At 47.3% G+C, this 23301-nt stretch overlaps 1 protein-coding gene across 1 annotated transcript in view; it reads right to left on the reverse strand.

The window, feature by feature from the left end:
* Positions 1 to 21078, reverse strand: part of LOC147904571 (uncharacterized) — a 61829-nt gene extending 40751 nt beyond the window's left edge. Inside the window, exons 1-5 of the mRNA XM_087387333.1 lie at positions 20875 to 21078; positions 18087 to 18175; positions 17908 to 17985; positions 17685 to 17797; positions 2937 to 3002 (exon numbers count right to left, since the gene is read on the reverse strand). Coding sequence (XP_087243459.1) covers positions 2937 to 3002; positions 17685 to 17797; positions 17908 to 17985; positions 18087 to 18175; positions 20875 to 21008 — 480 coding nt within the window. The 5' untranslated portion in view covers positions 21009 to 21078. The remainder of the gene's footprint in view (positions 1 to 2936; positions 3003 to 17684; positions 17798 to 17907; positions 17986 to 18086; positions 18176 to 20874) is intronic.
* Between the last annotated feature and the right edge of the window lie 2223 nt (positions 21079 to 23301).

Below are 23301 nucleotides of genomic sequence, written 5' to 3' on the forward strand. Positions count from 1 at the left end.
TCCTTGGAGATTCATCTCCCTCCCGTGCTTGTCTGCTGCCTTCTTTTGCTTTTGTTGAGATCTTTCAATTGCTGTCAAAACTTGAGAGAAATCTGTATCTAAGTCTCGAACACACTGGTGGGCTGCAAATATCTCCTCCTTTGTTCTGAGGATAGGTGGCAGAATCACCTTTCCATAAATAACTTCAAATGGGACTTTTCCTGTGGAGCAATGCTCTCCAGAATAAACTAGTCATCTTGGGGTCTCGATCACTAACAATCGACTTAGGCATCCCATGGTACTTGAAAATCTATGTCGAAAACAATCTGGCCATGTGATCTGCCTTAATCTTACTGGAATGAAATGGCTTGCTTGCTGAACCTGTCAATGATGGTCCATATCCCATCATCCCCGTATCTCGATCTAGGAAGATCAAAGATGAAATCCATGGCAATACTTTCCCATGGTCCTTGTTGTATGGGCAACGGCATGAGAAATCATGGGGTTTGTGCCTATCATACTTTACCTTTTGGCACGTAAGACATTCAATTACAAACTTGTGAATTACAAACTTGTGAATGTCTTTTCGCATCCCTGGCCAAAAGAAATATCTCTCGATGGCCTGTGTAGTAGACAAAATGCCTCGATGCCCTGCATAAGGAGCATGACATTCTTCCAAAACATTGGCTCGCATGTCTTGAGTCACACAAAGATGATCATCTTTCATGAGAAATCCGTCTTTCAGTGTATACTGCCTGGATGATACTCCTTGCTGAATATTTCTCATGGTCTCTCCGAAATATGGATCTTGTAAATTAGTAAACAAGCCCATTTTATTCCATGTAAAAAGGAGTTGTCTGCTCTTGAAACAGCAAGGTTACTCATTACAAAAATCTTTAGGTTACATGGGTTACCAAAATCTATTCTCTCTATAAGGGTGGCTGACACTTTTGGACAGCCTTATTTGAAAACCTAGAAACCAGACTGAAGTCTACCACAGCCTTCCATTCTCAAGAAGATGGTCAAAGCAAAAATGCCAACCAAATCATGATCACCTTACTTCAGTTTTACGTCCATGACAAACCTAGAAAATGGCCGGAATTCTACCCATACTAGAGTTTGCTTGTAATAATACTGTGCATACTTCCACCAAGAAAGCCCCATTCGAAATCATGTACGGCCACTCTTTAGCCACTCCAATAACACACTTGTGGGAGTGAATTTTTCTGCTGACCAGTTTGCTGAGGATATGTTGCAGCTTTTTGAGCAGGTAAAAGAACATATCAAGAGGGTTCAAGTTCAACAATCCAAGGTAGCCATTAAGAAGAGAAAAGAAGTAGATTATGATAAGGATGACTAGGTCTTACAGAAGATTGATAAAAGAAGCATCAACTAAGTGAGGGGAAGTACAAAATATGTCAAGTTAACATCAAACTTTTATGGTCCATTTTAGATCTCAGCAGCCTTGTATCCAGAAGAAGGATCCCGAGCATATGAGTTGAGGTTACCAGCCCACTAACGCATGAAGAATATCTTTCAACACAATTTGAAGAGATACCATGGAAATACTTTTGCATTTTTTGATATTCAGCATCAAGAGGAGCCTGAACTTGAAGATGAGATTGAAGTTCTTACTCCAGAATAGATTGTGTACCATCAAGAGAAGAGTATCCGTGGAAAGAAGAGATATATATATCTGCTCAAGCTCAAAAACCAGCCAGCCAGTGATGCGCAATGAATAAAAGAAGAGTTCTTTACAGATTTTCCACACACACTCACAGATTATAAAGAGGCAATGCGACTGTAGAAATAAAATCCCCATAGAGGAGTTGATTGGCTGCCAAACACCAGATGGATTTTGATGGTTGCCCACAATAGCCTTCCATATTCTCCCTGTCCTAGCAACAGTCATCAAAGCCTAGCAAAAAATCAAGAGTATCCCTACTATTATGGGTTCTCCCTCAGACTAAAGATGAGAGGCCCATTAGGTGGGATGAGTACTTTGTTGCTGATTCAGGATGTCCACTGTGTTATTAGAGTGACAATGGATTTCCCGCCATAAAATTCTCCCCTTCTTTGACTACACGGTCAAGACTGCTAGACGCGCAAAAAATTCAGAGCTTAAAATAATACCTACTCGCAGAGCACATTGGGAGAGCTTTGACATTAACACTTCCCATGCAGACTCAATTCTGGAGGCAACACAAGATATCCTACTGAAGAGGTAAATTTCCTGGCTCTTCCAGCACGGTGGGATCCTAATCAATACACTACATCAACGGAGGTTCCATTGCCCATCTCACACACTCAAGACCTCAGGTGTTTTTACAAGGGGAGGATTCAGATGGGCCCATCTTGATCTAGAGAAGAGTCCCTCAGCCTATCACAATGGATGCAGTACCAGTCTCTGTGTCTAGGCCTCATTCTCCTTCTGAAATTCAGCCCAGGACATTATTGCAAGTGTCATTGCATGGCAGACATGGTGATCCAGATGTACAAAGGCTACAGATGGGACTCAACCTTTTGGCTCTGTCATTTTCTATTATCCGAACGGACATTATTCACACCCTCATAGCCACTTGAGACAAGATTCAAGACTCTTCATGCACTGTTGTGGTGGCTAAGAGAGCAAAAAGTGGGACCACGGGTTTATTTTTCGCATATACTGCCACAGGATGTTTGTGGCATTTCTCCTCTCCGAATTGCTTGCAACAGCATCATTTCTTCTTAGCATGATGTTGTAAGAAAAGTTTATTATGGATTTATGTATTTTGGTCAAGCTTAATAGAAGTTCACTTATTTGCCCTCCCCCTCCCTCCCGAAAAAGAAAAAAAGATAAGGAAAGAAAGAAGACCACATGGATTACATGCAAATAATTGCAATTGAATTTAAAGTATTGGGCAGCCATTTGAGTTTTAATTTTCAATCACATCATTGGCGAGACTTTCACATCGTACCTCCGCAGTTGTGCCCACAGAAGCAAAATGAAGAGCGTTATGTTGTGGCCTTGCACGAACATGAATCTACATAACATTGAGAACAATAAGTAAATTGTATGTATCATTTCTATCATGCCAACATTGAAGGTAAGTTTTAGTGCAACCCTACCTCTGTGCAAGAAAGGGCTTTGAGAACATCATTTTTCCTTTGGTGTAAGCAGGAAAGTACAGCAAGTCTAGCAAAAGCTGTCAAGCTTAAATTTCAGATCAATCTTCTGATGGAGACCTTTTCGTTTATAATGAGAGACTCAAGGGAGGACCACCAAGAAAGAACCCTTAAACTCCTCCTAAACCCTACAACCCCCAATGAAGGCGAAAGCCTTCATTACCCCAACAACAATGGTATCGATTTGTTTAATGTTTGCAAATACAATGAGCAGTTAAGCATGGTCTATACAAACCCATTTCTAGCCATAGCAATGAAGGAAAATCAAAATGACTGAGAAGTCATGAATTTTGTACAGCACAACCAAAAAGAAAAAAGTGGTACACATTTCATTTGAATTTCCAAGGATTTCACATCTATTAAAGTGTAGATACGCTAAAGGTAGACAAATTTTGTACAACATACCTAAAAAGAAAAAACTCGTACACATTTCATTTGAATTTCCAAGGGTTTCACATCTATTAAAGTGCAAATACGCTACATGTAAATCACAACCATTCCCTTAAAGGTTAAATTGACTTCATAAGGGAATGATAGTCAATCTAATTGGAAGGTCATGTGGCTATACTAACTTCGTAAACTGCCATTTGCTCATATACTTCCACATTAGCTTTGCTGGAACTAATTCCGGCTTACACCTCTTTTGGAAGTTACTAGTATGTCTCTCTTACTTTCCCCCATCTCACTCCTTCATCTTCTTTGCCATTCTTGCAAACTCCATCCTGCCATCTTTCTTCATTAGCACACCAACGCAAACCTTCCCCAACAGGATCGCCAAAAATGTTGGCCCCGACGTTCCACACTTTGCTTCTTTTTGCTCATACATGTATTCAGTTGTCCACACAGCAAATTGCGAAGGAATATACCTATTACCAAATGGTCTAATGAAAGAAGTTGCTTGTCATATGATGGATTTATCGTGCCCAAATCCCCCTCAAAGATTGCACTCATAAGGAAAATAACTGCATTCATTGCTGTACAAGCGGGCACCACCGCACTCAACACACCCATGGCTTCCTGTTCCTCCCATGCCCATAACTCTCCTACCTTGACCTTCTACATCTATCTATGCACACTTGCTCATGAACACCACTGCACACCACCCGACTACTACTAACTGCCGCAAACACTCACAATCTTCTCACACCCATCCACACTAATCCCATCCACACTACTCCCCAACAGCTCTCTCTGTGAGGAGATGGTGAGTGAGAGAGAGCAAGAGAGAGTGAGAGCTGGAAGCTTGGAAGCTGAAAGCTTAGTTGCAATAGAAGAGTGTGAGAGTACAACACAATGAGAGAAAGATAAGGTTTTGTCCTAGTGACAAAACCTTAGTAGTCACTAACCATAGTTAGTGAACTAACTGCGGTTAGGGGGAAAAACCTCTTAAAGAGGAAAAAGTGCCCCTAACTAGCTTATTATATTACATTGGTCACTGCTGAATTATATCTATAATTCTAACACCCCCCTGCAGTGCCAATGTCATGTACAAGGCTGATCAATCACCAAACGGATGTAAGTTCAGGGCACTGCGAAATGCCTCAAACTTTTCACGTGGTAATGCTTTGGTGAAAATATCTGCAACGTTGTCATGTGTGGACACAAAGATCATACTGATCTCTCCTACATGCAACTTCTCTCTAACGTAGTGATAGTGAACCTCAATGTGCTTCGTGCGAGCATGAAACACTGGATTCTTTGCCACTGCAATGGCAATCTGACTATCAGTGAGAATTGGAGAAGGACCCTCCAAAGACAGATGAAGATCAGCAAATAGACGTCGCAGCCAGACACATTCAACTGTTGCTGTGAAAGCTGCCTTATACTCAGCTTCACATGATGAGGTAGCCATTGTAGATTGTTTCTTGCTCAACCAGGAAATGCAAGATTTACCCAAAAAGAAACAATTGCCACTAGTGGACTGCCTAGTATCATAATCACCAGCCCAATCTGAATCACTGTAGGCATGCATCTGCAAGTCACCCCCCATGGGAAATAGTAAGCCAAAAGACTTTGTGCCCTGCAAATAACGAAAGATGCGCTTAACTGCCTGCCAATGTATAGTTTTTGGACTGTGCATGTACCTGCTCACCGGAGATACTGCAAACTGAATATCAGGTCTAGTCTTGCAGAGATATATGAGGCATCCAACAGCCTGACTGTAAAGTGTGGCATCAACTGATTCTCCTGCATCATGCATTGTGAGTTTCAGCCCCGGCTCCATAGGAGTGGCTATGGGCTTACACTCATGCATGTTAAATCTGTCCAAGAGTTTCTGAACATACTTGGACTGAGACATAACAGTGCCACGTCTCTCATGAGAGAACTGGATCCCCAAATAAAAGTGAAGCAGCCCCAAATCTGACATGTCAAAGTTGGTCTGCAAATCAGCTTTGAAATCTGCAATTTTTTCTTCATTGGACCCTGTGAGCAGTAAGTCATCGACATAAAGAAGGATGACTAATATTTCCCCCCCATCCATCTTGATGTAGAGAGTGCTCTCAGTAGGACTATTATGCAGCCCCTTGCTGGTCAAAAAGGCATGTATCTTGGCATACCATGCACGAGGGGCCTGTTTCAGCCCATATAAAGCTTTGTTGAGCCTGCATACTTGAAGTGCATTTGCTGTAATTTCAAAGCCCGGAGGTTGTTTGACATACACCTCTTCCAGCAAGTCCCCATTTAAGAAGGCTGTTTTTATGTCCAACTGATGAACATTCCACTCAAAATGTGCAGCCATTGCAATCACTGATCGGATGGTGGTCATCCGGGATGTAGGAGCGAATGTCTCCTCATAATCTATGCCCTTTTTCTGAGCATAGCCTTTAGCAATCAGCCTTGCCTTATATCTATCAATGGAGCCATCTGGCTTCCGTTTGACCTTGAAAACCCATCGTGTGCCAATGGCATGTTTACCCTGTGGCAAGTCCACAACATCCCAAGTCTGATTTTTTGCAATGGACTGCAACTCATCGTGCATGGCATTCATCCAATGCACATTATCTTTTGCCTCTTCAAATGTGGCAGGCTCCTCCTCATCAAGGAGAGTACCTGCATATGCTGATTCCACTAAATTAGCACCTTCCATGTGCCTTGCTGCACTGCGAGTCCTGCCAGATAACAGAGCATCAATTTTACTCTCCCTGAGAGTCTGTAACAGCCAGTTTGGGACTGTTTTTGCTGCATGTATGTCTGCAATTTCTTGCTGCACCACCTGTTCCACTGCCTGTGGAGGGGACAAGACATCCTGTGGCGGAACTGAAGCATCTGGAGGTTGCTGTAAATTCTGATTTGCATCAGAAAAATCAGCAGGGGAACCCAAGGCAATGGGTAGCAACCCCTCAAAGACATCCTCTGAAGACAAAGGCATTTGAAATTCAGCCTGAGTGTGAGCTGAATTTTCAGAAAATATCACATCTCTACTTACTATGATTTTGCGTGTAGCAGGATTGTAGAGACGGTACCCCTTGCTTTCTGCACTGTATCCAACAAATATGCATTTGATGGCTTTATCTGACAACTTGTGCCTAAATTCAACTGGCACATGTGCATAAGCAAGGCATCCAAAGACTCGGAAGTGATCCACTGAAGGCTTCCTGTCATTCCAGACCTCATAAGGAGTTTTTGTTTTTAAAGCCTTAGTGGGAGCCCGATTCAAAATGTAATTGGCACACATCAAACCCTCTAGCCAGAATTTATGAGGCATGTGTTTGCTTTTCAGCATACATCTGTCCATCTCCATGAGGGTTCTATTTTTCCTCTCAGCTTTGCCATTTTGCTGAGGGGTCAGCCTGATTGTGAGCTGATGCACAATACCCTTGCCTTTGAGAAAAGCATCAAATTCTGCAGACAAGTATTCCCCACCTCTATCCGTGCGCAATGTCTGTATCTTGAGTCCGGTTTCATTTTCAACCATGGCTAAAAATTGTTTAAACACTGTGAACACTTCAGATTTCTTTTTCAGCCCATAAACCCAAGTAAAATTGGAGTAGTCATCAATAAATGTAACGAAGTAGAGATGACCACCCAACGATGGAGTCCTCATGGGACCACAGACATCACTGTGTATAAGCTGTAATTTGCGGACAGCTTTAACTGAACCATCCTTCTTGAAGGGGAATCTATGCATCTTACCTAAAATGCACCCTTCACAGGCATGTGGAGGAGGTATCTCAAGAGATGGCAATGCATCAACCATTGAAAACTTCTGAAGTGTCATCAAGCTGTTGTAATGCATGTGGCCATATCTGGCATGCCATAATTCTGCATTTTGCATGGCAACTGTAGGGGTAGAAACTGCAAGAGCATGGGCTGCTCTTTTCTCAAAAATATCAAGCTGAAAGAGCCCACGCAGCAGAGTACCAGATAACCTTAAGGCATAGTCAGCTTCCCTGTCTCGGAGAGCACATTTGTCATCCTCAAAGATGACCTGAAATCCCCCTCTGTTAAGAGTGGACACTGAAAGGAGATTTTTGGTTATGCCAGGCACATATAAGACATCTGAAAGTCTGAAAATTGAGCCATCAATGGTAGTGAGCTCATACTGAATATGATGAGTTGTTGGCACAAGTGACTTTGTTACCAACGGGAGGTGGATGCAAGGAAGTAAAAAGACACTTCCTAGAAGTGATGTGCTTGGATGCACCGCTGTCAAAATACCATGTGTTCAGTGTTTCATTAACACTGAAAGCAGATGCATCTGTAGAAGAGTCATAGCTGCAAGTCAAAAATGCATATGTATCATCACTGCAAGAGGCTATACTATCCCGAGCATCTGGAACAGCCAACCTAGAATCTGAAATGCAAGATAAAAAGGCATAATCCTATCCAACAAAGTTGGCTGCAGCATCCCCACTGTCAGATGCATGAGGAGCTGAATCTGAAACAGCCATACCTGAGCTGTTTTTCTTTTCTTTTGCAAGCCTTTTCTTGCATTCTGCTATGTGATGACCTGGCTTTTTGCAGTAGTGACAAAAACCCTTCTTCTTGGGCTTACTTGCATCATTTTTAGCCTTTTGTGAAGGCTGTCCTGACCCACTGGAAGGCTGATTTACTGATGTCTTTGCCTGTCCCTTTGTTTTTTATTTAAATTTTGAGAGCATGGCTTGTTCACCTGCACGTGAAGCCAAATTTTTCCTTGTCTGCTCTTCCTAAAGCAGAAGTCCTATCAACTCATAAAAAGTGAGAGGATTTGCACCCCCCCTCAATGATAAGTGCAGCGAAGTGTGAAAGCTGAGATAAGACTCAGGAAGAGAATTCAGAGTGGTTGTAATCATCTCTGAATCTGGAATAATTTCATCTATGTTTAACAATTGCTCTCTGAGATCCTGTAGCTTTGTGAGGTGGACTGACATGGAGTCACCCTCTTCCATATGTGTATTACTACAACGCTCCCCGTCTACCCCCCCTCGCTAACTGCGCGGCCCTCTCTCTCCCTCCGTCGACTGCTGCCGCGCAGACAGCCGTCCCCCTCCCCGCTACGCTTCCCCTCTCCGCCACTCTCCCCCTCTCTCAGCCTCGGCTCCTCCGCCCGTCGCTACCCCCCCTCTCCTCGCCACGCTCCTTTCCCCCCGCTCTGCCTCGTTCCTCTCCACTCCTCTCCACTCACCTCGCCTCGATCCACCCGCTCCACTCCGCCCACCCGCCTCCCCCTCCACTCCGCTCACCTCGCCCTTTCCCTCCGCTCCACTCCGCCCGCTCCGTTCACCGCTCCACTCACCGCACCCCGCTCCACAACACTCACCTCACCTCCTCGCCTCACACCGCTCCGCTCCGCTCACCTCACCTCACCCCCCGCCTCGCTTTTTTTTTTTTTAAACCTCACCTTCCCGCCTCGACCCACCACACCTCCCTTTCCCCCGCCCACCTTCTTCCACCCTTATTCCCTTACCTCCCCTCTCCCTCTTCTTTTCCCTTCACCCACGTCGGGAGTTCGCAGTTAGTCAAGCGATATGGCGGCTACGTGCCCGGAACCGGTGGCCCAAACGGACCCCCCCTCTCCACCAGCCTATCGCGTTACATTGACAGAGCACCAGGTCTCCTTGGTGAAGCAGACCGCCACGGACTTCTCCCAGACATCAGTTTATGGGAGGGTCATTGGCTACTCGCCTTCACGAGCAGACATCAGGGACTGGTTGCAGTCCACCCTCTACCTCGAGGACAGCCACATTGAGGAGGTTGCACTCATGGGACGTGGCATTTTCTGGCTTAAGCTCTCCTCAGCACAGGCTGCGAGCGACATAGTCAAGCGATCCCCTACTTCTGTGGGTGGGAAGATCATCCTCATGGTTCCTTGGTACAGGGGATTCAGTGTAGCGGACTTCGATCCCGCTTTCGCATTCCTCGACACCCAGTTACCCTTATCTTCCCAGGTCCCGCAACCGAGCTTCGCCCGATCATCAAGGACCTGGGGGCGCACTTTGGTTGGCCTATGCAGGACACTTACGTAGATGCCGCGGCAGCCCAAGGGGTGCCACGTGTCAAAGTGGCAGTCCTTGATCCACAGAGCATCCCTTCGGAGTTCGAGATAGAGACAGACACAGGTGTGGTGTGACGCAGCGCATTCTGGTCACTGGTCGCCCAAACCAGTGTCTGAGATGCCATGGCTTCGGGCACCAGGCTCGCTCATGTCCTCGCTTCACGGGTACAGAATCTCAGAAGACCCCCGTTCAGGCAGCTCAGGATACTCCGCTCCAGTCAGCGACATCCCCTCCCGAAAGGGAAGGCTGGACGGAAGTCAAACGAAAACGGAAGGGCAACAAGGCAGGCCCCAAAAAACCTTCCCAGCCACAGCAAGAGCCCCCTCAAATGATCCCTACTCTTCAACAGCCCGGTAAGGGGAAGGAGAAGGGAAAGGAGAAGGTCAACCAGCCTCCCCCTCATCCCTCACCCCGCCCTCCCCCACCTCCCCTCTCCTCGATTCTCCGACCCCCACCCCCCCTCCAGGATCCCCCCCCGCACCAGTGGTTCCCGCTCCACCCTCTTCCTCGAGCATGATCCAGAAGGAATCCCCCCCCCACCTGCGCCACCTTCAGCCCCGAAGCCAGCACAGACCTCACCCTCGTCTATCCCTCCGGGCCCGACGGCGGGGATAGGCCCTTCCCCACAGGTGGCCAGCACCCCTCCCTCCGGTTCAGACTCCTCATCTTCGTCCCCAAGCCCAAGGGCTGCTCCTAGAGCTCTTCCATTGGAGTTTTACCGAGCAGGTCCTTGGGACTACTTGGATGCAGCGGGTATTGGCTCCTTTCCCGCATGCCTAAACATCAGCATCTTCTTCCTCCGCAAGGGAGCGGAGGGTAAGGTGTCCATCCTGGCTCCGCACGATGGTCCTAGCTATTCCTTCACTATCTCCAGTGAAGGGAATGAGCAATGGACGAATGAAAATGTTTGGGAGACGATACGAGACCAGACCCAGGAGCAGGTGCAGGACTGGATTGGTAGCAGAGCAGCGGAGCTTCTTCAGCAGCAGTGGCAGGAGGGAGATGTTCGTCTGCGTTGGCGCCACAGCGCCAAACGTTTCCGACTCCTAGTCATTATTAGACCACCGCTGGAGTGGGCCTACGTGGAAGGGCTTCGCCCCTGGAGGACTTCAGAGATTGCAGGCTTCTACAGCATTTCCTTGGCAGAGGCGTCGAGCTGGTTAGAGAGAGCTTACCACCACGGGACGAAGGGCCTTTCCCCTCTGCTGAAGGTTTTAAAGGATGGGTCCGATGATCCGGCCTCTCCTTCGAAACCTTCACAGAAGCGCCTTCGTCTCCACACAGGACATCCTCCGACCACTTCGACTTCGACCGCAAGCAGACAGCTGTTTGTGGCCCACCTTCCCTCCTCATGAGTTTACGCATTATCTCTTGGAACGTCAACGGGTTCCACTCATCAGGCACCCGTGGCCCCAGGAAGATGGTGCTCAGACAGGAGCTCCAGCCAGCTTTGGTGGGAAAGATAGATGTGCTCCTACTACAGGAACACAAGCTTTCGGCTTCACAGACTAGTATTTGTGGGAAGGTCCTCACAGGACGCTCCCACACCTACTGGGAACCTTCGATTGGCGAGCAGGGGAGAAGCGGGGGTGTCTGTACCTCCATCGACGCTTCTCTAGTTCAGCATGTGTTTGGTTCTTGCACTTTGATCCCAGGACGTGCGCTTTGGGTGGGCTTGCATATTGAAGGATCCCGCATCGGCATCCTCAATATCTACGCCCCAACTGATCTCAGACGTAGATCCATTTTTTGGAGATCCTTGACAGACCTATTGCCAGAGATGGACTCTTGGATTGTAGGAGGTGACTTCAACAACCTTGAGACCTCAGAGGATCAGTAGGGAAGGGGCCCAGAGTTCCTCGGTATAGCTCAGGCAGAGCAGGCAGATTGGGACTCCTTCCTCTTTGCAATGGGAGGTCGGGACAGTTGGAGGGAGCCTTCCTTTCGCAGATGGCCTGGGAGTCTGGACTTCTCTTGGGGTTACACGAGGGAGGGAGGCAGACTCCTGGAGCGACTGGACCGTTTCTATGTCAGTGATTGGGCGCTTGGCAGAGGAGAGTCAGGAGTGGTTCCAGGGACGACACTTTCAGACCATGCCCCAGTCATCCTAGTCCTGGACTCGGCCTCTCAGTCCTCACCTCCACGTTCATGCCGGATCCCAGATTCCATCTACACCAGAGCAGCGGTTCACAGCAGGATAGTGGACCTATGGGAGCAGGAGTGAGACCCTACCAGGGATATGGCAGCACAGGTAGCTCAGGCACTTGCTGAGTCTAGCCGCATTTGCCAGCAGGAGGCGATTCAGGTCAGACAGCGGTGTTGGGCGCGGGAGAGGGGTCTCAGACGTGACCTCGCCTCGATTCAGAGGACGCAGCAGTCTTCTCCAGGCTCTGAGGAGCTCAGACAGCAGGAGGTTCGGGCCCGGGCCATGCTAGAGGAGATCACCCAGCGTCGCTCAGAGTTTTCATTTCATGCTTCCAAGTCCTTTTGGGCTAGGAAAGGCGACAGGATGTGCACGGAGTTCTTCAAGACTCATGGACAGAGGTCAGCAGGGGAACAGCTCCGTTCTCTTAGGGCGCAGGATGGTAGTGTCAGGACAGATCCAGATGAGGTCCGGGACTTGGCGACAGACTTCTACAGATCCTTATTCCAGCAGGAGCCCCCAGACCCTCGTGGTCTCATTTGCAGGGAGGTGTGGAGATCTACACCGAGACTCGTGCAGCCCAGCATGAGCGATACCCTTCTCGCACCTTTCACTGTTGCAGAGATGCAGGATGCGGTGAGTGCTATTGATGGGCAGAAATGCCCAGGTGAGGATGGCCTCTCTAGAGCTTTCTTCACCACCTTTTGGGAGCAGATCCATCGGCCCTTGCTCGCAGCCTTCCAGCACATCTTCTCCAGCGGGTAGATGCCAGAGAGCCTTGCGACAGGCCTGATTTGCCTCATCCCCAAAGGGGGGGACCGCCAGGAGATCAGACAGTGGCGCCCAATCACCCTCCTCCCGACCGCCTACAAAATCCTCGCCAAGATGATCAGCAGTCGCATCCGCCCCCTGCTACACGACCTGATTCATGACACCCAGACGGGTTTTGTCCAAGATCGCAGCATCTTGGACAACATCTTCACTTTCTCAGAGGCGACAGAATGGGCCCAGCACAGTGGCCAGCACCTTGCCATACTCCTTCTCGACTTTGAGAAGGCGTACGACAGGGTAGACTGGTCTTTCTTGGAAGGTACACTCGCTCGGTTCAGTTTCCCGGACGAGTGGATTAGAGGTATCGCTAGCCTTTACAGATCGGCCTCCAGTCGGGTTATCATTAGCGGCAGGATGGGGAGAGATTCACACTCGAGCGCTCGGTGCGTCAGGGCTGTCCATTAGCGCCTTACCTCTTCCTATTTTTTGCGGAGGCCATGACACACTTCCTTCGAGCTCGCACCACTGGTCTTCGCGGGATGCGTCTCCCTATTCGAGAGGATGCCGAGCTGCTGGACTCCGAGTATGCAGACGACACAACCCTATATGTGCAGGATGATGTCGAGTCACTGGAGCGATGAGACTGTCCCTAGAGATGTTTTGCCTTGCGGCTGGAGCGAAAATAAACTGGCATAAGTCAGTTGGTTTTCTTACGGATCCGAGAGCCAACTCACAGTGGGGTATTTTCTTGGGGTTTCGCTGGATCCCCAGAGGACAGATGACACATTACCTGGGATTCCAGGTAGGCCTGGACATCACACCGGCTCAGCAGTTCTTGCCGGTCCTAGCCTCCATACGACAGAAGCTTGCTTTCTGGAGCACGGCTCAGCTTTCCTTGGCAGGCAGGGCCCTTGTGGTCAACCAGGTCCTTCTTGCCACTGCTTGGTATGTAGCCTCTTGCTGGTGTTTCTCGAGGTCATGTGTAGCCCAGCTGAGGAGACTGGTGTAGAACTTCCTATGGTCTGGTTCAGACGGTTCCGACACCACCACAGCTAGGGTCGCCTGGCAGACGGTCATTCTCCCCCAGGCCAGAGGGCGGCCTCGGCATCATAGATCCAGAGCTTCAGAGTCAGGCACTTCTTGGCAAGCTAGTCATCCGCGGCCTGACCCCAGGAGGACAGACGTGGAAGCTCTTGCTACAGCATGGTCTCAGTGGGTGTACCCCCCAGTTAGGGGGTGTTTGGCAGCCTTCTATCCGATGGATCTTCACTTCAGCACCTTTGACTCAGCCCCGTTCCCCCTTCCTCCGTAGCCTCATTTTGGTCTGGAGGAAGTTGCGACACAGCCTTTCCCAGGTCCCCCCTAGCTGCCGAGAGGAGACAGACAGACAGCCCCTGATATGGAGCAGCCAGATGACAGATGATACAGGTCGTCAGCTTGGAGAGAGATCCCATATCCCTTGGGCGCTCTGGGCACGTGGGCCCGCACGCTCGTTCCAGGTTTGGAGGGACGTCTACAGTCAGCTGAGCCCAGGCGAGCTGGCAGCAGCAGTAGGTACCGCACATGGGATCCAGGCTCGGCGAGCGGAGATTGATGCTGCCATCCCTGCAAGTTGGAGGATCCCCGTAGACACCAGACAGCTCTTCCCGGGAGATGAGAGGTGGCTTGGACAGTTCACTCCACGAGGCATTCCGTTGGTGGTGGCAAGCCTCTTCTCGGACTCTTCGGTACACTTCTTCTCCATCACTGATGACAGTCGCCTACAGAGCAGAGAGGCCGTGATCGACCCCCAGCTTCCCTGGCAGCGCCTTCGCATTGTAGGGCTGCAAGGGAAGACGTGGCATATAGACCCCCTGATTATGCAGGACCAGGATTGGAGACTCTGGATATGGGAGCGCCGCTCCTTGTCAGAGGTGGAGTGGGACCCAGGGGAGTGGCGTTGGCCATCATCGGAGACCTCAGAGAACCCTACCCCCTTCTTTTCTTACAGTGCACGCACGGGTCGGCGTGCTCTTGGGGCTCTCCAGCGTGGGCTACCCACACAGGCACATAGATGGTATGCCCAGGGGATATCCTTGGTCTTTCTTCGCACTTTCTGGAAGACTCTTTGGGCTAGCTGGCGTCCGAGGAAGATCTCCTACTTCCTTTGGATGGTGGCACACAAGGGGCTTCCAGTTGGCAGCTGGCTGAGACAGATGGGGCAGGAGGGGCATTGCCAGATGTGTTTTCAGAAGGAGGAGTCCCTGAAGCATTGCCTTTGGAGCTGCTCGCATGCGCAGACGGTTTGGAAGGGAATCATGGGGATCTTAGCTAGGGCTACACCCGAGCTAGGACCGATCACTTGGGGAGCCGTTTGTTGGTGCAGCACTGAGCCGGGGCATCACTTGGCCTATGAGTTCTCTAGACAGGATCCCGTCTTTTTCATCACGCAGGCCACTTGGGCTTACATGGACAGCTTCCCATGGCATCTGACAGAGACAGATGCAGGAGCGATGCCTCGACACCCAGTTTGGGAGATCATAGGGAGCATCGCAAGCTGGCATATCTGGACTTCCAGATGCGCACAGACTGTAGGAGCTCAAACTACTTCTACTACCCAGACCCTAGCAGATATTTGGAGCACGATTATTCACACGCTCAAGGGTCAGTGGGATCAGATCCAAGGAGAGTCCCGGGCAGGGAAGGAAAAGAGACGACGTTTCCTTCGCGACTGGGATCACCGGGAGTTATTCTTCCAGCACTCCACTCAGAGTCTTCAGTGGCATTACGCCCCTCCACCGTGGCTGTTTGTCCACTCTCCGATGATTATGTCCTAAGAGGCTTGTATTTAGCATTTTGACTTCTCGGGCTGAATCCGTTTTGTGATTACAGCCCGCTGGCCTTAAGGCCTTCTTGTACTCTCGCTTTCAAGTAATATAACTAGCACTACTTTTGCGAAAAAAAAATATATGTATTACTCAACTCTCTTTTCAAGAAAGATACCCTTGCATCATTCCGAGCTGCATACATGCTTTCCAAAATATCCCACGCTGCCCTGGAGGTCTTACACGACCGGATATGCGGAATGATAAATCTTTTCACTGAAAGAGAGATGCATGACAAAGCTAAGGCATCCCGTGAATCCCATCTCTTCTGCTCTGGAGTAGTGACTGTAGCTGCACCAACAACTTGTCCTGCAGCTGCACCCTATGCACGACCTCTTCCACCTCCTTGCTGAGGAGGGGTAGCAGGTGCAATATCTGCTGGTCGGATCTCATCCCCATTGACATAATCCCATAAATTTCGAGAAATCAGAATATTACGTACCAAGTTGGTACCATCCAACTTGTCTTCTTGTGAAAGACCACCGAACTAGAACTCATTCTAATTTTGATGGGCCATATCTAAGAAAAAGATTGAAGCAGATACAAAGCTGAATTCCCTTACTGGGAATGAAATGCACAACTTCCAAAAAACACAGCCAAGCACGGGCTGTAAATGCAACTTAGATTTCTGTACTTGCACTGTCAGAAATCTGTCCAAGCATCAAAAAACTCTCCAAAATCTGCCAAAAGTGCTTCAAACACTCCAAGAAAGGCAGTATGAACTGAACACTCCAAAAAATGCTCTCCCAACACAAAAGCCCCAATTTGTGGCTTGAAATTGCAACTAGAAAGGGGCAAAATTACTAAAAGCCCCAAATCTGCAATTTCTGAACAAAAGCCCCAAATTTCAGACTAGATCTGCAGATCTGACTGCAAAAGCCCCAAATTTTAGACAAAATCTGCAATTTTTGCTCCAGATGTAGCTCCGAAACTACACAATGATTGCAATGTCTGCAACATACAAAATGCCCCAAATGTACTCCCAAAAAACTGAGCCAAACTATGGTTTTCTGCAAGATGTGCCTGCCAAAGAACACCTGCAGATGAAGGAAACCCCGTGCAAATCTGCAGATACAGATCTGCAAGTACAGATTGTACGGATGAACAGGTTGTTGCCACACGTGTGGTACTGAAGATCTGCGTGCGGAAGGTACGGCTGGTATGGTAAGTACGGAAGCAGTGACTGCACGTATAACATGTGGGCAGTATGCCAAACAGGCAACCGAACCACAGCAGCAGCACGTGATTGCCATGAGGCAACAAGGCCACAGCAGCAGCCATCTAGGCTGTCATGTCACAGCAGAAACAGGATAAGATGACATGGCCAAATCAAAAGGTTTGGCCTTATTGGCAACAAGTCAAGGCACTCAGCAGCCAGCGACGCACCACAAGTCTGCCCTTCAATTTGGCTTATTTTATAAAGGGGACCCCTCACCCCCCCAATTCATCATTAGTCAGAGCAGTCCTTCAGCATTTGCAAGCAGCCCTGGTTCAGCGGCATAGAGCTTACCAAGAGGACAGAAGCAATAGCCTGCCTGCCCCCAACTCCACCTCACATGCCCGGCCTCTTGTCACCCTAATAGTCATTCCAGCTTATTCTGCCTCAGCAATACAACAATAGTAAGGTTTTTCGGGGAGGAAGGGAGCATATGCTTATGGTAACCAGAAACACAGACCTTGTCTGCCCATATTTACTGCATAAGGAAAGAAATTTTCAAAGGAACCAATCCTAATCTTTCAAACTGTTTTGCTCCTTGGTTCAACTAGCCTAATGTCACCTTCATCAAAGCCTTATAACACTCGAATAGGAAGAAAAAGGAGAAGAGGCTTTGGACACATCCAAACTAAGGTTACAGAATTGTTTTGCCAATCATCATCTCTGTTGCACAGGTCAGAAAGGTTGAAGCTCCAGACGAGCATTAGATATAGATTTTCTAAAATATATTCCAGATATGTTGGAATATCTGAAGAGGATAGCCTTGGCTTTACCACACCTTTAAAACATTTCCGCGAGTAAAAAATGTATCCTAAACTATTGAATAGTTACTAGACAGTGAAATTCATAAGCCAACACTAACAGAGGACTTCTGAGAAGCGACATAATAATGCGACACCTTTGAAATATGTCAGATTTTTACCCTATTGTTCTTTAAGACTTTTGCAAAAGACTCCAAATGAATGTTACTCCAGACTAACTTCTAAGAAGCCAGAAAGCTGCATCTTAAATTCACAACCACATCTGGGCCCAACACAGATAATATAGAACATGCAAAGAGGGCATACCACACCAAGTGTGTATGGAGCTTCTTCCTGGCGCATGGCAAGCTCCACAGCAGCTTTAAAACGGGGCTGGATTACTCGCAAAGGCAATGTTGCCTCGGGAAATAGAACTATGCCTGTTGAAGACACTACCATTCAGAATCTGCATCCACTTTGGTAGCATCATACAATTAGAAAACACTCTCTAGAAACCAGGGAAAAAGGAAGCTGGGAAAAGTAAACTTACCCTCTAAATAGAACATTGGTAGGGTAAGAAGAGCCCCACCATCCAGAAATGATCTTTTACAAGTAATGTCATCCACTTCTGTGATACCCAGAAGCAAATCAGAAGGAAAAATGCATATGACATCTAGTTTGCTTGCAAAACTCTATTGTTTTTTAAAGTGGAATAGTGTGGCGCCTCACCACCCAGATATGAGTGCATGCAAGCAAGGGAAGTATCAAAAGTGAAACCACCATGAGGTCCAGCTCCACCATCACCATGACCGTCCAAGCTGTGTCTCCACACAGAGAGATTACATGTAAGAAAGGGCATTGGCTTGGGACATAATTGAGTGCACGAAAGAAACCAACTATAAATCAAAAGGTGGAGAAGGATTCTATGAACATGTAGCCACAAACGTTCTCTTTAAAAAATGGATATCAAGATATTGCAGTCATTCAACAGAAATGGAATCATAAGCAAGCATGCAATGAGGATTAGGGCAAGAGAAAACCATGTTAATACTTCTTTGTTTCGGAACAAGTTGCTTTTATTTTTATTTATATATGGTAGAGAGAGAGAGAGAGAGAGAGGCATACAGACAGACATATAGAACACCAAACTACTCCACATGACAATCCAAAGTAGATGTGTGTTATCCAAGGAAGAGCTACATTCTTCTTTGTACAAAATAAAAGAGAGCCATCCATGACCACTCTAGTCAGCAGGTACGTTGGAAGTCCAGCAGGGATGGCATCTGGTACAAGGGCTGGGAGAGGGTGCATGCGCTGGGCAATAAGCCAGCCAGAAGCCTGTATGAATGGCTTTATATCCAGAAGCCTGTATGAATGGCCTTATATAAGCCGAGAGCTGGAGCAGCAGGTCGTCTGACCTGGCTGCTGGTCGGCTGCCTATAGACTGGATCGGGAGCAGAAGTCCCAGCAATCGAGGGCACACCTACCTGCATACAGGCTGTAGGAGAGCATAAGAAGATACACGGGAGGATTCTGTCAGCATCTCCTTCAGATCTGTGTTGCTTTCTTTACTGTCCAGTAAGCACACGCAGTTGAGTGGTCTTTCTTCTAGTGTCTTGTTACCTCGGGGTAAATCTTCCACTGTGCTATAACAAGCAACTACCCTATGTTTTCCAACAAATACGTAACCTAACGAATTATCCATGTTGCTTGTTGACTGTGCGGAGGCCATGTCAACAGCTGCAGTCCATGTACAGCCACATGGGGAGCCAGACTTGCTACCACATCATCAACGACCTACCTATCCATGTGATAAATGGCTGAATACATGATGCAAATACATCAACCATGACCTACCCTAATGCCTCATATGGGGCCTTAACAGTGAGCCACTAGATGTACATGGACGTTCAGAGGGTGGAACATTATTTCTGTAGCATCCAGGACCCAGTGGGATGCAAGGCAAACTTGCTCCTTGGGACATGAAGCAAGAATACACTTTTGGATCCAAATCAAAGAACCCGTTACTTCACATACCTAGGAGGAGAGCCACCATGAGGATCCCCAACAACAAAGCCACCTTTCCAACCAATGGCAAGAAGCCTCGCCACAGCCTTGTTGCCGTGAGATGCCGAGGCTAGTTTTCTCAAACAAGAGTCACCTGGAGAGTAGGAGGAGCAAGGCTAAGGGGAGACTAGAGTTAGAAACCTCACTCCTCCAATAGCCTTATAACACAAAGCCTTTAGAACAGGCTTCCAAAGTAGTGGTTTGGCAGGGTGCGCAGTTGACCATAGACCATCCATAGAAACATCCAACATCTTGCCTGGTGGCAACTTTAGCTATGGGAGGGTAAGACGCTCCAAGAGGGTCAGAGCTAAGAAGTAAAGTGGCCAGCCAAGGCAACTCCCAGTATGCTAATCTCATCAGCAAGCATCTTGGACCACCGATAGATAAGGCTTCAAGAGCAATTCCCTCCCCAAAACATGTCCCCTCTCCACTATCTCAGCTTGACTGTGATCTAGCCATCCACTAGTCTGACAGTTGGCCCCTACTAGCAAAAGAGATGAGAAGGCACCTGCCACCACATATTGACATTCAAGAAACCAGCCAACACTACCTTTGGGCTGTCAAGCAGCACAACAGATGTGCAGGCATGCCTTAGGATTCTCATATCATTTCCAACACTCCTAGGGTGGCAACTTGGGACATGGTAGCCTCACTATTAGACATGGAGCAGGTTTCTCGATTTGGGGCCATGGACTGCTCCTACCTCACTGGATCCAAGAAGCCTCTAACCCAAAAGCTCATTCTCGAATACCCACAACATTGCAATAAATGGGCATTGTCTCTTTTTTTTTTACTCGAGATCTTCAATTCTCAGGACAATTATATCCTTTTTCTTAGACAACTATTAAAACAGTGATGAACAACAGCAAGCCCCTCCGACTGATACTTGTGGCTTTGTAGCTTCAATAACGTAACTATTTCTCCAAAAGATCGTTTACAAGACCCCGTCAAAATACATTTCATCGCTCTGAGAGATTCATGTTTAGAAGACCCCGTCGAAATTCATGTCATCACTCATCATGGCTATATGACATGCTAAATAGCCCAAGAAGGCTAAAGTCGACCATTACAATACCTCCGATAAGGCAGGCAAAATGATGCTGGGTTTTCATCAAATTGCCAAAGCTACAAAACAGCTCTGCCACACAATAAGGATTTACCACTCTAAGATAGCATTTAATCTGAAACACTAAATGGACAGGCGTGCTCATCGCAGGTAAGCTTCGCATGCACATCTATCGAATGCCTAGCAAAGAAGATCCTCGCTTCTAGAAAGCTAAGAGCAAGCCTCTGTGGGCGTACGATGTGAAATAATTACTTTACAATTCAATAAGATTCAAAGCAGTTATTCACGGCCACGACTAATATGAGTGTCTTGAGGGTCACAAAACGGAGATCCGGAGCGAAGCACTTTCAAGGACTCAAGTTTTGACAAAGGGCAATGATGAACCTGTCGTCGGAATCCGTGTCAACCTCCTCAACTTCGAGCTGCTCCATGTCGAGGTCACGAATGCGCTGGATCTGCAAACGCTCATTGTGAGGGACATCTGCCATGGGAATGCGGGAGGGCGGTTCATCGTCCATTTTTTCTGGAGACTGTGAAAACCTTCGGATTAAACAAGGGCACCAAAAGGAAAACTATGTGGCTTAATCGCTAATCAACTCTTTTTTGTACCATCTCCTCATATGACGTGGCATTTATGCAGAATCCTCGAGACTCCTCCCCCAAAAATCTATTGGACTTTCGGCATTCCCTTGGCCCAGTTATGCAGATGCCCCGGCTGCCTGCTGCCAGTCGTCCCCACGATTGCTTGCTCAGGGTGTTTTACTCACTTGCCCGCTCGTGGGGGCAAGATTGCCTACCCATGGTCCAAATGCATCTATTGTATCTTGGGCACCCACAGTGTGTAAACACCGTGATGAGATCGATGCGCCTCCAAATGCAATCGATGCACCCCCACTCTTGCATCCTACCTACGATCAATTGAAACTATGAAGATGAGCGAGTTGGCACAAATGTGTAGGTGATGCAAGAGGAGTGCCTTCTTAGAGGTAGTAGTCGAGGATTGAAACTCCTTTTCTAAATCCCTATGTGTAATTTTTACTAAAATTAATTTAACTTGTGTGTTTCAAATTGCCATTTGTAGAGATCATCCTACAAAAATTACCTTTTAATAGCCCAACTCCTTTTTTAAAAATCGTTTGGTTTCTCTTTTTGCATCCAAAAGTGCTTGCTTTACCACTATACTAGGAGGCAGTGCCCACGCACACTTGTGCACTCTTGTTTAGAGAAAAAATCGTTTGCTTTCTCTTTTTGCATCCAAAAGTGCTTGCTTTACCACTATAGTAGGAGGCAGTGCCCACGCACACTTGTGCACTCTTGTTTAGAGTTTGTTTATAATGGTTCCAAAGACATTTGGTTATACAAAGGCATGTTTGCAACCTCAGTTAAAGGTAAACCGTATGTGCCATTATACTCTTTACCTAGAATCGCTTGTAGTTTAAGGTAAATCCTACGTGTAATCCAAGATAATAGAAGAAGTTTTATTTTTTGAAAGTTAAGGTAATATATTGTTTCCAATTGTTGTTAAAGAGTTAAAGTTAGCCATCTTATAATTTGTAGTTACAAACATTGAACGATAAAAAATCACCAACATGAGACACAACGAAGGACTCTATCTTATCCAGGAACTTGTTTTTGTTAATTCATTATAAAGTCGAATTAGTATGGCATTAGTTGATAAGTAGTACATGTTATGTATTATCTATTAAGAGAGTTATGAATAGCTCTTTGTGTACTCATACATTTTACCATCAAGATCTTCCACAAAAGAGGATTGATTTAGATGGATTATTTTAGGTAGCAATGGACTAGTGTTTAATGGTTGCATTTGTGTAATGATTGCATGTGTAGATTGACCTTTTACAAATAATTTATAGTAAAGGTCAAATTATTTCATCAAAATTGATCATATAAATAATCAATACTTGGATAATATGTTAAATCTAGACTATAGATTTGATTGATTACTCTTCTCTTTGATTTATTTGGTGACTCTACTCTTCTCTTTGTGCTTAGAGAGCTAAAGATTAGATTGAATACCTTAAGCTATGGGTCTATATATAGCCATCATACTACTCTTGTTAGGCAGATAGCATTGTGCCATCAAGTGAAAATTCGAGTCCTCATTCAACCACGTGTCATGCTATTTGTGCAAGCCGATCCAACAACGTGTCATCTTATCTTACTATATATTAAGGAGGGAGAGAGGCATACCAAGCCAACATGGCATGATTGTGGAGGCTCAGGAAGAGAAGAGGGAGGCTCGGAGGAGGCTCAGAGCACTGTGGAGCTTTGGCGGAGTTCGGTGGAGGTTCAGAGCGCCACGTGGGTGTTTGAGGTTCGGTGGAGCTCTCAGTGGTGAGGTGGCGAAAGAGGCAGCAGAGCAGAGGGGTGCCACATAGCAAGATTGTGGCAGTTCAGAACAAGGCTGGAAGGCAGTGAGAGACAGGCGATGCATAAGACTTCAATGGCAACAGTGGCAAGATGACCACCTGGCAGCGCGGGATAGGGCATGGCACGAGATGCTAGGTGGGGAGATCAATGCAGATCAACAGCAGTCAACCGAAGTAAATGTATGGCGCATGCGGGACTCCGGTCTGGAGGCTAGTAAATGCACAGTGGCACGGTGCCATTGCACCTCGTATGTGACGGTGCGACATCCCTGAATGACATGGCACGCAACATGGCAGATTACCAAGATAGCAGGTCGCACTGTTGCGCCACGTACTAGCCACGCCAGTCTGTCGCACCACGTACTGTGTACACCAACTCACCACGCCACGTGTCCACTACATGACAAGCTCGCCACCGACT

This window comes from Dipteris shenzhenensis, chromosome 2, assembly GCF_047967505.1.
Source record: "Dipteris shenzhenensis isolate YYH24624 ecotype China chromosome 2, Dip_SZ_1.0, whole genome shotgun sequence".
Classification (NCBI taxonomy): Eukaryota; Viridiplantae; Streptophyta; class Polypodiopsida; order Gleicheniales; family Dipteridaceae; genus Dipteris; species Dipteris shenzhenensis.